General features: G+C 54.2%; 1 protein-coding gene across 1 annotated transcript; it reads right to left on the minus strand.

Moving 5' to 3' along the window:
- Positions 1-9,922: 9,922 nt before the first annotated feature.
- On the minus strand, positions 9,923-13,215 carry AP5B1 (adaptor related protein complex 5 subunit beta 1). The gene is made up of 3 exons (XM_043582547.1): positions 13,147-13,215; positions 12,637-12,804; positions 9,923-12,533 (listed from the first exon to the last, which is right to left on the minus strand). The coding sequence occupies exons 2-3, from the start codon at positions 12,784-12,786 to the stop codon at positions 10,053-10,055; spliced, it is 2,631 nt and encodes an 876-aa protein (XP_043438482.1). The 5' UTR covers positions 12,787-12,804; positions 13,147-13,215; the 3' UTR covers positions 9,923-10,052.
- Between the last annotated feature and the right edge of the window lie 1,633 nt (positions 13,216-14,848).

The raw sequence follows: 14,848 nt of genomic DNA on the forward strand, positions 1-14,848 counted from the left end.
TGGAAGCTAGCAATCCAAGATCAAGGTGCCATCAAGGTTGGTTTCTGGTGACCCTTCTTTTCCTGGCTTGTAGATGGTCGCCTTCTCACTGTATCTTCACAAGTTCTCTCTCGGTGCTTTGAACTGGATTTGTATTTCCCTGATGATTTATTAGGCTGAGCATCTTTTCATGTGCTTCTCGGCCACTTACATATCTCCTTAAGGGAAATATCTATTCTAGCCCTTTGCACATTTTTTGATTGGGTTGTGTGTCTCTTTGTTGTTGAATTGTAATTGTTCTTGATACGTCTGGATACTATACCCTTTCAGATATATGACTTGCAAATATTTGAAATTTTCAATATTTCAGATATATGACTTGCAACCCATTCTTTGGGTTGTCTTCTCACTTTCCTGAGAGTGTCCCTCGATGCACAAAGTTTAGATTTTTTTTTTTAAGTTTATTTATTTTTGAGAGAGAGCATGAGTGGGGGAGGGGCAGAGAGAGAGGGAGACAGAGAATCCAAAGCAGGCTCCAGGCTCCGAGCTGTCAGCACAGAGCCCGACACAGGGCTCGAACTCACAAACCATGAGCTCATGACCTGAGCCGAAGTCAGACGCTTAACTGACTGGGTCACCCAGGCGCCCCTTAGAATTTTTGATGAAGTCCAGTTTGTCTGTGTTGCTGCTTATGCTTTTTGGTGTCATATCTAAGAAACCATTGCCAAGTCTAAGGTCATGAAAATTTACCCGTATCTTTTCTTCTGTTTTATAGCTTTAGCTCCTACATTTAGGTCCCCGATCCATTGTCAGTTATTTTTTGCCTTTGAAGTTACATATGAATTTTAGGATCAGCATTTCTGTTTCTGCAAAAGCCATTCAGATTGTGATATGAGGACCGCACCGAAGCTGTGGATCATTTGGCGGGAGTATCGCCATCTTAACAATATTCAGCCTTTCAATCCATAAACATAGATGCCTTCCCATTATTTGTGTCTTGTTCAATTTCTTTCAGAAATATTTTGTAGTTTTTAGGGTATAACTCCTGCATTTCCTTGATCGAATTTATTCTGAAGTATTTTATTCTTTTTGGTGCTATTATAAATGGAATTTTTTCTTAATTTCCTTTTTGATGAAAAAATTTTTTTTAATGTTTATATATTTTTGAGAAAGAGACAGAGGGTGAGCAGGCGAGGGGCAGAGAGAGAGGGAGACACAGAATCTGAAGCAGGCTCCGGGCTCTGAGCTGTCATCACAGAGCCCGATGTGGAGCTCAGACTCACGAACCATGAGATCATGGCCTGAGCTGAAGTTGGACGCTTAACCTATAGAGCCATCCACGTGTCCCCTTAATTTCCTTCTTGGATTGTTCCTTGCTAGTGTATAGAGTTCAATAGGCATTCTTGAGATCTACTATATTGATTATGTTGTTTATGTCTTCAATGTCATTCCTTATTTTTGGTCCTTTTTTCCTCTGTCTTATTTTGAGTGTGATATATTAAAATCTCCTGTAATTAGCGTATTTCTATCTATATTTATTTGCATCACCTGTAGTTTTTGTATCTGGAAAGTGTTTACTGGAGCACCTGGCTGGCTCAGTTGGAAGAGCCTGCGACTCTTGATCTCCGCGTCAGGAGTTCAAGCCCCACATTGGGCGTAGAGGTTACTAAAAGAAAAAAGTTTGTTATGCTATGTGGCGCATAAATACCGTGACAAATGTCACAGCGTGGTTGTAAATTGTGGCTTTTAATATTTAAAATTGCCCTTTTTGTCAGGTTTAATGCTTTGCAGCTTGAATCCTACTTTGTTTTAGATCAAGAGCACTACCTCTGATTTTTTGTTTCCATTTGCCTGGTATACCTTTGTCCCTTATCTTTAGTTTCTCTGAATCATGTTGCTCGAGGTGCTTTTCTTGTAGATAACATCGTTGGGTCTTGCTATTTCAGCCACATTAAAAATTAAAGAAGAAAATAGGTGAGTTAAACCTTACATTTACACTTATCAATATAATTGGTGTGTTTGGTAATAACTCTCTGTCATAATATTTTATAATTATGCTTATTTGTTCTATTTGATATTTGAGTTGTATTTTTTGATCTTTAATTTATAAGATAAATTGGTATTTAGGAAGGCTTATATTTTTGTTCTAGTGTTTACCATTGTATTTATACCTTAAAAAAAAAACCAAAAACCTCAATTTCAAAACTCTGTCTGGCTTATCCATTTTTACTGGTACCTTTAACTCCTACTTATTGTCTGTTCTTTCAGTCAAAGTCCAATCTGGAGAGAAATCACACAGTAATTTGAACAGGGGGAGTTTGATATAAAGAATTATTAATTATAACAAGGGACCGAAGTACCAAGGCATTGGCCAATAATAACTCCAACGAATATAGAAATAGCAGATGTTGGGGTGCCTGGGTGTCTCAGTCAGTTAAGCGTCCAATTCCGGCTCAGGTCAGGATCTCATAGTTCGCGAGTTCGAGCCCTGCAGCCGGCTCTGTGCTGACAACGTGGAGCCTGCTTTGGATCCTCTGTCCCCTCCTCTCTCTGCCCTTCCGCCGCTGGCACTCTTTAGCTCTAAAATAAATAAACATTTTAAAAAAAAAACACACAGAAAGAAATAGCAGATATAAGGAGCAGCCCTCCCACCCCCCATTTACAGCAAGGCTGTGCCCAGGAGATACCTCTCTTCCCACGCATAGGTCTGAGACCCAGATCTGGTTGGACAGAGCATGACTGTGGCTCACAGGGTGTTAGCGAAGTCAACTGTGGTGCAGGTGGAACTTGCTGGAAAACCATTCTGTAGGGTGCCACGGAAAGCTGTCGATGGGCAGGTGTCTCAGTGGAGATACTTTGCGCCAAAACAGTCCAAGGGGAGGTACTGGGAAGCTGCTAACGGCTGGCTGTTGGGCGCTAGAGGAGGCTGGTGCCGGCAGAGCCATGGGTGCCCTGGGTGCTTGATGCCCGAGGAGCCACGGGTCCTGGAGAAGCTTCACGAGACGGTCTGGTGAGACCCTTCAGAAGGTGGAAAGAAAACTTCCTTCTGCCCTGGCTCCTCTGCGCCCTCTGCTGGCAAGTTTAAGAGTGAGCCAGCCGGCAAAGACCCGGATTTAAATGGCCCCAGCGTATTTTCACAGAGCGGTCCGTTAAGAGTGAATTTGGAGCGGAGAGGCACCCAAACAGACATCAGTGAATTTCATCCTATTTTCCTTTCTCCCTCTCCCTTCTTCTCCCACGCTTTGAATTACACTAATTATCACAATATGTAACATGTTTACTTTTTCCCCCATGCCACCTTTTTTTAGCCTTAAGTCATACGTATGTATATTATTTGCATCATCTCTAGGGTGGGTAAAGTGCATTCTCTACCAGATTGGCTCACGGGTGCAGACTTCCCGAAGTAGTTGCTGAAAAACAGAAAACTGTTTCCTATGGCCTTGATACTTGAAGGACAACTTGTTTGAATATAAAATCCTTGGTTCATGCTTTAAAAAATAGAAGGTTAAAAAAAAAATGCTAGGGGCGCCTGGGTGGCTCAGTTAAGCGGCCGACTTCCGCTCAGGTCATGATCTCGCGGTCCGTGAGTTCGAGCCCCGCGTCGGGCTCTGGGCTGACAGCTCAGAGCCTGGAGCCTGTTTCAGATTCTGTGTCTCCCTCTCTCTGACCCTCCCCTGTTCATGCTCTTTCTCTCTCTGTCTCAAAAATCAATAAGCGTTAAAAAAAAAAAAAGCTGTTCCATTATTGTATCGCTTTATTCGCTTTTATTTTTTTTAAGTCTATTTATTTATTTTGAGAGGGGTGAGGGGCAGAAAGAGGGAGAGAGAGAATCTCAAGCAGGCTCCACTCTGTCAGCACAGAGCCTGACTTGAGGCTCAATCTCACAAACCGTGAGATCATACATAACCTGGACCCAAATCAAGAGTTGGACGCTTACCCGACTGAGTCACCCAGGTGCCCCTGTATTTTGGCTTTTAAAAATCTGATGCCATTCTGATTCTTCTGTCTTTGTAAGTTATTTGATCTTTCTTCCTGAAGATCTTAAGAATTCTTTTTTTTTTTTTAAGATTTTTTTGGGGGTGGGGGAAGGGCAGGGAGAGAGAGAGAGAGAGAGAGAAAATCCTAAGCAGGCTCTGCACAGTCAGCATGGAGCCTGATGTGGGGCTCGAACTCTCGAGCTGTGAGATCATGACCTGAACCGAAATCAAGAGTTGGACGCCCCAAGAATTCTTTTTTTAAAATTTTGTTTAATGTTTATTTATTTTTGACAGAGAGAGACAGAGCATGAGCGGGGGAGGGGCAGAGAGAGAGGGAGACACAGAATCCGAAGCAGTCTCCAGGCACCGAGCTGTCAGCACAGAGCCAGACGCGGGGCTTGAACTCACAGACCGCGAGATCATGACCTGAGCCGAAGTTGGACGCTCAACCGACTGAGCCACCCAGGTGCCCCAAGAATTCTTTTTTTTTTTTTAATGTTTATTTATTTTATTTTTGAGACAGAGAGAGAAAGAGCATGAACGGGGGAGGGTCAGAGAGAGAGAGGGAGACACAGAATCTGAAACAGGCTCCAGGCTTTGAGCTGTCAGCACAGAGCCCGACAGGGGGCTCGAACTCACGGACCATGAGATCGTGACTTGAGCCAAAGTCAGACGCTTAACCGACTGAGCCACCCAGGCGCCCCAAGAATTCTTTAAAAAAATTTTTTTTAACGTTTATTTATTTTTGAGACAGAGAGAGACAGAGCATGAACGGGGGAGGGGCAGAGAGAGAGGGAGACACAGAATCTGAAACAGGCTCCAGGCTCCGAGCTGTCAGCACAGAGCCAGACGCGGGGCTTGAAATCACAGACCGGGAGATCATGACCTGAGCCCAAGTCGGACGCTCAACTGACTGAGCCACCCAGGCGCCCCAAGAATTCTTTATAAAGAGTATTTTCAGGGGCACCAGGGTGGCTCAGTCAGTTAAGCATCTGACTCTTGATCTCAGGATCATGAGTTCAGGCCCTTCACTGGGCTCTGTGCTGACAGAAGTTAGTAGCCTACCTTCTACCCAGTAGAAGCCTACTTAAAAATAAATAAAATCTAGAAGTATAAAAATATCTTGAAAGCTAATAGTTTTATGAGGATATGTCTCAACGCTGATTGTTCTGGGTTGGTTTTCCAAGGTTCCCAGTGGGCCCTTTCAAGGTACAGGTTTTTTGCTCTTTTCTTATAGTGTTAAATATCAGCTCTGGTTCATTGTTTGGTTTTTCTTCAGGGACTCCGATTATACCAATGGGATTCCTTCTTTGACAATCTTCTGTTACCATTATTTCATTCTTCTACTTCTTTATCACATTTTCATTCTCTTGATTGTTCTTCTGTCTTTCTTCAATGACCCTTATTGTATGTTTGAGTCGATTCTCCCTTGGGAATCTTATAACGTAATCTTTATTTCTAGATAATTTTGTGCGTTTCTTCCATTTCTCTCCTGAGTTCTACCAACCTTCTTCGTTCTTTTCCTGGGTGTTATCTATTTCCATTCTGTTTAAAATTTCTCCTTCCAGGGGCTCCCGGGTAGCTCAGTGAGTTAAGCATCTGACTCTTGGTTTCTGCTCAGGCTATGATCTCATGGTTGGTGAGTTCCAGCCCCGAGTGGGGCTCCGAGCTGGCAGTTCAGGGCCTGCTTGGGATTCTCTCTCTCCCTCTCTCTCTGCCCCTTCCTCGACCTCTTTCTCTCTTAAAATAAATAAATAAACATAAAAAAAATTTTTTTTTCTCATTCTAGGTGGTTTTGCATATCTTCTAACACTTGTTTGGGGTGTATTGCGTTCTGGTTAGAGTGCTGCTCTGTGGCTGTTTCTTCAAGGGGGGATGTAAATTGTTCTTGGTTTGACAGGTGATGAAATTCATTTTGCGATATTTTGCAGTGACTCTGTAAGAATCCGTTCGTCTTTTCTTGCCCATTTCTGTGCTGTTGGGTGTTTTCTCCCTAATCGAATGCTCCTTCTTTTGCCAACATGGCAAAGTCCAGATGCTTTCATGGATTTGTTTGGAGAGGGGGTCCTTTGGTTTTGTTCTTTCGCCTTGCAGAACCATGAAATCTCTCCGTTTTCTTCCCCTTTGACAGCCAAAGGGTACCTCTCCCTTCCTTGTGGCCCTTTGCTCTCCAGGAATCTGTGGTTTTCAGAGACGAGCCGGTTACATCACTGTGTACTTTGAAATCCCTCCCTTAGCGTCAAACCTCTGACCTACTCCAGACAGGGTTTCACATTTTTCAGACGTCAGGTGGACGCAGTGTTTCTGTGAGGTCTTCCATCAAGTGTGGGCCACTACCAGCTCCCTGCTTCTCCTAGCTTTTCTCAGCCGGTCTGCTCAGAACCTGTGTGGGCAGGGTGAGGGTGGGACAGGGACACCGGAGATGGTGTGCTGTCACTGTTTTTTGTTTTTACTTCCAGGTACTTTTAAGTCTGAGCACTCGACCTTCAGGCTCTACTGGGGGCTTGGTTTTGCGTAATTATATCTTTCTCTTCTCTTCGTTCCATATTGGTTTTTTGGGGGGGGTGGGGGGAGATGGGAACTAGGCTGCTACTGTCATTGTCTTTAGCTACCCGGAAGTCTCTCTCTCAAAATAATTCGCTTCTCATCCCTCCAGCTTTGGCCCTTGCCAGTTTAGAGTCCTTAGTACCCCAGAGAATGCTAGTGGTTCTTTTGAACTGGAAGGGAAGACTGCTACCTTGTCTTTTTGCCCTCTTCATGCCTGGGTACCAACAGCTCTAAAAGGATGGCTGAGGGGTGCCTGGGTGGCTCGGTCGGTTAAGTGTCCAGCTCTTGGTTTTGGATCAGGTCGTGATCTCATGGGTCATGAGTTCGAGCCCCGCATCGGGCTCTGTGCTGACAGTGTGGAGCCCGCTTGGGATTCTCTCTCTCCCTCTCTCTCTTCCCCGCCCTTGCTCGGGCTCTCTCTCTCTCTCTCTCTCTCTCTTTCAAAATAAATGTTTTTTTAATAATAAAAAATAAAAGGATGATTGATCCTGATGATCAAAGGAAGAAATTGTTGCTGCCATACAGTGGAGGGGGGAGTCCCCAGGACTCACCAGGACTGCCAGGCCCAGTGATCACCTTCACTAAAAAAACTAAAGACACCCAGTACAGGCAGACTTACCAAGGACTTAGACCTCTTGGGGAAGAAGGTCACCTCACTAGGTAAAGATCCTTGAAGACAAACAAACAAACAGCCCATGCAATGGATCATAGAAGAAATAAGTTATAAATGCCAATCTAGGGGGTTGAGAGATCAAATACAGGATGCTCAGTTATACCTGAATTTCAGAGAAACAACTTTTGCTTGTTTTAGTATCAGTGTGTCCTAAAAAAATTATTTGTTGTTTCTTTGAAGTTAACTGGGCACCCTGTACAGTATTTTTATTTGCTAACGCTGGAAGCCCTAATGATGGCCTTGTAACTCATTACACAACACTTTCTTCCTTGCAAGTAAAATCTAGCTTAGCCAGTATCTTTCCCTTGTCTTATGTAAAGTGTGTTATTGATGATTGTCTTCATAACCCAGTGCACCTGTTACAGTGTATCGAGATGGGATCATGACTCAACTACCAAGCGTCTCCACACCAATCTACACTTCCACAGTTGCCATGCTGGGGGGAGAGAGGGCCGGGAGGCTGAGCGCTAGCGGTTAGTGCTTTGCCCCAGAACTGACATTCTACGTTTCATTAGCCAGAGCTGGTCTCATGTCCAGGCCTAAGTTCAGGGAGGTGGGGAAGGGGACTAATGTATCTAGAAGTGGAGAGCCAGCAACATTGCTAATGTCCAGACAGGTGGCCAGTGGCTGATGGAACTTGGGGTCTTCCCTTTTGGGAAGAAGTCGTGGTTGGAAGAGGGGTAGTTGCGGGAGCATGTCGTTGTTGCTATGACCTTCAAGAAGTTTAAGTATGAGCAGAAGTATGTGGAGACTGAGCGTGCAAAGGGGTGGACTGTGGTGGATGCCATGGGCTCATGTCCATCCCTACCTTCCCAGGCGTACTGAGAGGATGTGAAACTGAAAACTTTACTCAGACACCTCTTAGTCAAATTAAGCACACGCATGCCTTATTATTCAGCAATTCTCTTCCTAGCATGTGTCCCAGGGAAATTGCCACATAGACACATGAAGGGACATATTGCGACGCTCGCTGTGGCATATCTGTGGTGGGGGCAGGGGAGCTGGAGGTCATCTGGTGCCCAGCACTGGAGAAGTGGGTGGACAAAATGGGACGGATGCATGGATGGGTGGACAGATGGGACAGAAGGATGGCTGGTGAGTCCTTCCATGGGCCAGTGATCTTAATCTGAGGCTGAGGATTATCACTACTTAGTGCATCTGAAGTCAAAAAGAAAATGAGTACACTTCCCAGGCTCCCTTGTGCTAGAGGTCTGTGTGAGAAACAGATGTCCTCTAAATGACGTGGGCAGAGGAAACAAGACAGAGGCCACTCAGTGGCTGCGGGAGGCTCGGCCTGTCTGTAGCAGGGCCAGCGCTCTGGCTTTGTGGGTGCCAAGAGGAACCTGGGCTCTGGCAGCCCACCCACATTTCAGGATCGAGGCCCAGCTTCTGGGTGCTCAGAGGAGCTGGACTGCAGGCAGGGCAGGGGGTCCTGGAACTCAGCAGTGCCACAGGCAGCTCCTGGGGGGCCCCTTCTCTAGCCTTCCCAGCCACTTTGGAAGTAGCCGGGTGTCTTAAATCCCTTTCCTGGATTCTTTCCTGGAACCAAACCCTTCCTGATTTGGCAATGGCGTGCCCAGATCACTCAGCAAGTTACCGCCGTGGCCCCAACTTGGGACAGACCTCCCGACCTGACCTGTGACAGCCCGCTTGTCCCGGGCCCTGCTTTCCTTTCCCAGCCCGCCACAGTTAGGAGGGGCAGGAATGGCCCATGAGGAACCTGTGGGCTGGAAGCCCAGGAGGCAGGGGCCACACGAGAGGCCCTTCCGGAGCAGAACAGTTAGGCCCCAGCCTCTGGTCATCGTCTGCCCGGCACCGCTGATTGATCACCGCTGATGGACCACAACCCCCCACCGCCACCCCAGGGGCTGGCCCAGGGCAGAGAGGCCTGGGGACTCCGCCGCCCTGTGATCCGTGCAGGTCTCTGTCCTCACGGTGCGGTGATGGCAGCCTGCTCCAAGATGACGAAACACCATTACTAACCAGCTGGGTGACCACAGGAAAATCACTCAACCCCTCTGGCCTACAGATTTCCTCATGTGTGGGGCCCCACTGAGCTGTTGCAAGGATGAAACGAGGCAGTGTAGGTGCAAAATACCAGCTTGGTGCCCGGCAGCAGGGTCGGCGCCAATACACTTGAACTCAAAGTTGTCTTGCATATTTGGAGAACAAAGGGACTAGTTTTTCTTAGCTAGAAGATTCTTAGGTCCACAGGTCGGGTTGCAGTGAAGGAGAGTCAGCTTAGTTTTAGCCCACGTTATGGGCTTTCTGTCTTAGCTCCCCAAATATACTGACAGGCCCTTCCTAGAGCTGGCTCCAGTCGACACAGCACGGGGAGCCCCCCCTCCCGGGAAGGAGCTGCTAAGCCCTCTCTGCGACTGGCCTCCGGTCCGGTCCGTCGCGCTAGCTAGCCTGAGCTCCCTGGGGCAGGCACCCGGCAAAGCTCTGGAATTAGAAAGGACCAGTCCCAGGTGAGGAGGCCTAAATCCAGCTCCCTCGTTTCTAAATTGCCGCAAGGCTCTGGGCCACCGCCGGCCCCACTCTGGGAAGCAGAGACAAGGATACTTTTTCCCCTACTTGCTGGGCAGCGATTCTGGAGAAGCCCAGCATACCGGGGCAGAAAGATACGTTGGGCCCCTGCAGTAGGGGTGGGGGTTCCTAGTCTGGAGGTTTTCCTGGAGCCTCTCGCCCCCGTCCCAGTGTGCGTGGCCCCAAGTGGGGTTCAAAAGAAAACAAACCAGTAAAGTCACTGGTGAAATGTAGGTTATTTTAAAGAAAGGACCCACAGGACTGGGTCCTGGCCCTCAGTGCCCTTCTTGGACAAGACCCTGTAAGGGCCACAGTCGTCCTGCTCCCACCCGGCCTGGCCTCCAGGCTCAGACAGCAGCTGACAGCCCACGGAGGTAATCCCCAGCCAGGGGCAGCACAGCCCAGTCATCGGTCCGCAGGGCCACGGGCACCCCGTCCTCCCGGGCCGCCTCCAGTCGCAGCAGCAGCCTCGAGGCCGGGGGCAGACGGATGGCTACGTGGTAGCTGGTGGGGGGCTGGGCCACCACCACGAAGGGCTCCAGATGGCGGGACACCAAGGCCTCCAGCCCCTGCGGCCCAAGAGGGCACCAGAGGCGACTCTCGGCGCCCTTCGGCAGGCAGGAGTCCCAGAGCTCCTCGAAGAAGCCCAGCTTGTCCCCCTCGGGGGCCTGGGGGAAAGGCAGAAAAAGGTCAGCGAAGTTCACGGGCAGCGGTGGCAGGTGGGCATGGCACGTGAGGCCGGTGGGCGTGGTGTAGAGGGCACGCACGTCCAGCCTCGTGGGGGCCGGGCGTCGGGGCTGCAGAGGCAGGAGCAGAGGACGGCAAGGGCGGCCGGGGCACAGGCAGGGCACGTGGACGGCCCCCAAGGGCGCGTACACTTGTCCTTCCACGCGGAAGCGCAGCTCCAGCGAGTACGCCGGCTCCAGCACCTCCACGTGGAGCTGCAGCACCGGGCCCGGGCCCGCCGCTCTGTGGGGCCCCACGCTCAGCCGGATCGGGGCTGGGGCCTCCTGCACCATCAGCGCCGCAGCAAAGCCCTGGTTCTCGGCCACCAGGGAGGAGGCCAACGCGGGTGCAGCAGGCGAGGGGCCCAGGGCCACCCCCAGCTTGGGCCCCGCAAGGTGGGCCAGGAGGATGTAGTAGAGGCGGGCATGGTCCCGCCCGTCAGGGTCCTCCCACTGCCTGGCCAGCGCCTGCAGCAAGTCGGCCAGGCCACCCCCAACACCCGCCCGCAGCAAGGCCCGGCAGACCCGGAGCAGGGCCTGCTGGAGGCCCCAGTCCGTGCAGTGCGCAGCTGCGGCTCCCAGGAAGCCGAGGGTGGCACTCTGAGCATTCCCGTCTGCCACTTCTGCCAGGATCTGCAGGTGCCAACGAAGGGCCTCATCTCTGCCCGGCCTGGACACCACCTCCTGCCGCAACGCCACTCTCAGGGGCTCCCCCAGCTCCGGGCCCACGCGATCCAAGAGGTCCACAAAATGCGGAGCCAGCACCGGCCGGGCTCGGTACAGCCGGGCCAGTCCGTGGGTCAAGGGTGTCAGCACCGTAGGCTGCGTGGCTAGGCACTGAACAACCAGGTAGGAGGCCTGGAAGCAGAGGGTGGCCGAGGCCCGGGGGCCCCCATCCAGGGCTGCCCTCTGCCGCAAGCCAGCCAGCAGCTCCTCCAGGTAATGCCGGGGGCTCCAATCCTGGCCTTTCTCTTCCTTTGCTTCATCTTCCACGCAGAGCAGGCACAGCAGATGCAGGCGGGCCAGGAGGGCCATCGGGTTGTGCAGGAGACTGGGCAGGAGGCCGCGGCATAGCCGGGGGCCCAGCAGCAGCGGCGCGGCCTCCTCACCGGTGGGGCCCAGGGGCCAGTTCTCGGGGAAGCTCAGAAGGCAGTGCAGGTGGAAGAGGTGGGCAGGCAGGGGCAGCGCCGGGTGCTGGGCAGCCACGGTGAGCCGGCGGAGCAGCAAGGCCTCATCCTGGGCCGTGAACAGGGCTTCTCCAAAGGCTGCCTTAAGCGCCAGAACAGCGTGCAGCAGCGTGAGCTGCGCTGTGCCCAGCAGCCGCACCAACTGCGGCTTGAAGAGCACTGGCGTCTGTCCCCGGAGACCCCGCAAGGCCCAGCCCAGCAGCCACAGAAGCTGGGCCTGAGCCACAGGAGTGAGCAGGTAGGAAGTGTCCAGAAGCTGGGCCACAGCAGCCCGCAGCTCCCGGGCCTCCTCAGGAGTGGGTTCCAGCACTGCAAGGCCACACTCCTCCTCCGCTGCTGGCCAGCTGGGTGCCTGCGGTTGAAGGCGGGCATCCCCCTCCTCGGCTAGCGCCCAGTTCCAGGGATCACCCCCAGAGGGAGTATCCCCAGCCATGAGCAGGCCCTGCAGGCCGGCCCTGGCCCTGGCCTGTATCGCCAAGGTGTTGCGCAGAGCGAGCGCCAGCAGCAGGCTCAGCGGCTGAACCGGGCCTTCCTGCCCCAGCAGACCCCGCAGCAGCCCCAGGCAGCCCCCCAGCAGCCCAGGCTTGCAGCTCTCCAGCTCCCGCAGGCACTCACACGCCGTGGCCTGCAGGGGGCGCTGCTCCGAGGCGGGGCCAAAGCCTCGCCCCAGATCGCGGCCGGAGGCCAAGCCGAGAAGAAGGGGCAGGAGCCGGCGGGAGGCTTCCGAAGTGGGGCCCAGCGCATCTCCTGCCACCAGGGCCGTGGTGGCCGCCAGCAGCAGGGGCCGCCGCAGGGCCGAGGGCCGTGGGGGTAGAAGGACCAGGGTGTCCAACAGGGAGGTGGCGGCTGCCTCGGCTGCAGTGGCGTCCGGCCACAGCTGGGCTGGATACTCCAGGCTCAGGGCCAGCAAAGAAACCTGGAGATGGGGGATTTGGGTGGGAATCACGAAAATGAGGTTCAGGGCGCGGTGGGCTGAAGTGACCAGATGGGTCAGCGCAGGGAGCGCACGCAGGGCCTACCTTGGTCTGTTCGCTCAGCTTCTCACTTCTCAGTTCGCTCAGCAGGTCACGACCCAGGTCCTCACCCTCGGGACCTGCCATGAAGGCGGACGGGCTGGCCCGGAAGGCGCCCAGGCGCTGCGCCCAGGTTTCCCGGCTCAGGGGTCCCATGGTCCGGCACGCAGGTCCCTGCAAAGAAGCTAGGGAGCATCAGGCTCGCGGCCGCCAGAGGGCGCTCGGGCACCTGCTTGCACCCCAAAGGGGCACGGCCACCCCAGGGCCGCCTCGCAAATCCCAGCTGCCCTCTGCCACGCGCGGACGCCAGCGGAGACCCCGCGCCTGGATCCCGGGATGAAACCGAGAAGTTTCGGGGGTGACGCCGGGGCGGGGAGCCGAGGGTCCCCGCGGGGCAGGGCCGCCGGCGCGGGGTGCGTGCCGAGAGCTCATTAGGCCGCCCGCCCGCGGCCGGCACCGAAACCACAGCGCCGCCCCGGCCCCCGGCGCCCGCGGTAACGGGCCGGCAGCTCTCACCGTAGCTGACTCAGCCGCCGCGGGCACTGGGGCCGGCCGGCTCCTTCCGGGCGGCGGCGCGCGGCGGGGCGGGGCGGGGCGCGCGGCGCGTGGGCGGCGTAGGCGGGGCCGTAACGGGGCCACCGCCTTCCCCTCCCGCCCAGCCAGCAGGTGCCGACTCGCCGGTTTCGCTGGGGCTGAGTAACTGTCCCGCTGCGCGCAGGCCCCCCTTCCCCGAAACCGCCGCAGGCCCGGGCAGAGGCGGTGGAATTGGGTGGGCCCGGGCTGCCGGATGCCGGGGTCCGGTCCGCGCGCGGGCGGCGATCCCAGGGCCTTCGGGTGGACGGCGCCCACCGGGCCGGCGAGGATGGCAACCGGCGCGCCCCCCGCCGGCGTCTCGGCGCACCACACCCTGCGGGGGGCGTCGGGTGCGAGTCTTTGGACTCCCAGGGTGCCCGCTGGGCGGGGGGGGGGGGGGGGGGGGGGGTGCAAGGTGCGGTCCCAGGGCGCCCGCAGGAAGTGCTCCTCACAGTCCCGGCTGAACCGGTCGGTCGGGCGCCTCAGGGCTTGGCTTCGCTTCTCCGACGCCGGCCGGGTCCCCCACCCGCTCGGCTTGGGGGCGCGGAGCCGGCGCCGGGGTCACGGCGGGCGGAAGCCGCTGACCTTTGCCTTAGGCCACACCACCGTCGGCAAGGATTGCGGCAGCAGCCGAGCCAGCGTAAAGCTGGCAGGGCAAGGCCATAAGCTTCCGTGAAGCCGGAAAACAACGGGATGCAGACGTGCAGAGTGGCAGGGCCTGGCGGGTCACCGGGCTCACGGCATGTCTAGCACGGACTCAGAAACCGAGACCTCGCCACTGAAGACCTGGAGGCAAGCAGTGCACGAACTCAGCACTCTTGATGTTCAAGGGGCTGGATCAGAGCTGTTTGGCGGCACTGAAGGGGCTCGCCTGGGGCTCATCAAGCAGCATCTCCTGGGCCCCTGACCCACACTGCAGATGCCCCGCTGACTGCTGGCTTCCAGGGCCCAGAACTTCGGGCGTTCAGGCCCCACCAGCTACAGTAACGCCTTTGGCTCTAATTAGCCGGCTTTGAAGATGAAACAGACCTGAGCCCCCACCTTAGCGCTGCCAACTAGTTTCTCTCCTTTCTCCAGTCTTCGCAGGCCCCTCCCTACCCCATCTTGCTGCCCTCCAGATGGGAGGTGATAGGGAGTGGTTGGGTAGAGAGAGCTGGAAAAGAGGCTGTCTGGGTGCCCACGGTGCCGGGGATGCCAGGGGGATGGAGACAGGGAGCCACCCCCAGGGACAGGTCCAGCTGGAAAGCCCGGTCCCAACTCCTCTGGGCCCTGGCTCCACAGTTGACTCACAGGCGGCAGCCCCAAACCACTTCCCTCTAGGTGCCTCAGTTTCCCCATCTATAAAATGGGAGTGATGACTGCCGCCCAAGAGACTGTGGGGTGGGGCAGCCTGGCTAATTAAACCTAAGATGAAAGAGGCCAAGATGAGAGCAGCCCTGAGAGGGAAGTCAGCTTGGGGGTAACAAGAAGCCTGTCTGGTTTCCCTGTCTGAGGCCCAGAGGGTGCTGATAACTACATACCCCTAGCCCTCACCCCTCACAGGGAGGGAGGAGTGATTATTAAGCCTCTTTTACAGTTGAGGAGACAGGCTTCAAAGGGTCGGGAAATCCACCACTGACTTTGGCCCTCATTCAGCCTCGGACAG

This window comes from Prionailurus bengalensis, chromosome D1 (genome assembly GCF_016509475.1).
Source record: "Prionailurus bengalensis isolate Pbe53 chromosome D1, Fcat_Pben_1.1_paternal_pri, whole genome shotgun sequence".
Classification (NCBI taxonomy): Eukaryota; Metazoa; Chordata; class Mammalia; order Carnivora; family Felidae; genus Prionailurus; species Prionailurus bengalensis.

Bases quoted from the DNA above. Each gene is read 5' to 3' on its own strand.
- AP5B1 (XM_043582547.1), bottom strand. From the start codon at position 12,786: ATGGGACCCCTGAGCCGGGAAACCTGGGCGCAGCGCCTGGGCGCCTTC. The intron at 12,534-12,636 runs GTAGGCCCTGCG...CCCCATCTCCAG, and splicing joins AGCTGAGCGAACAGACCAAG to GTTTCTTTGCTGGCCCTGAG.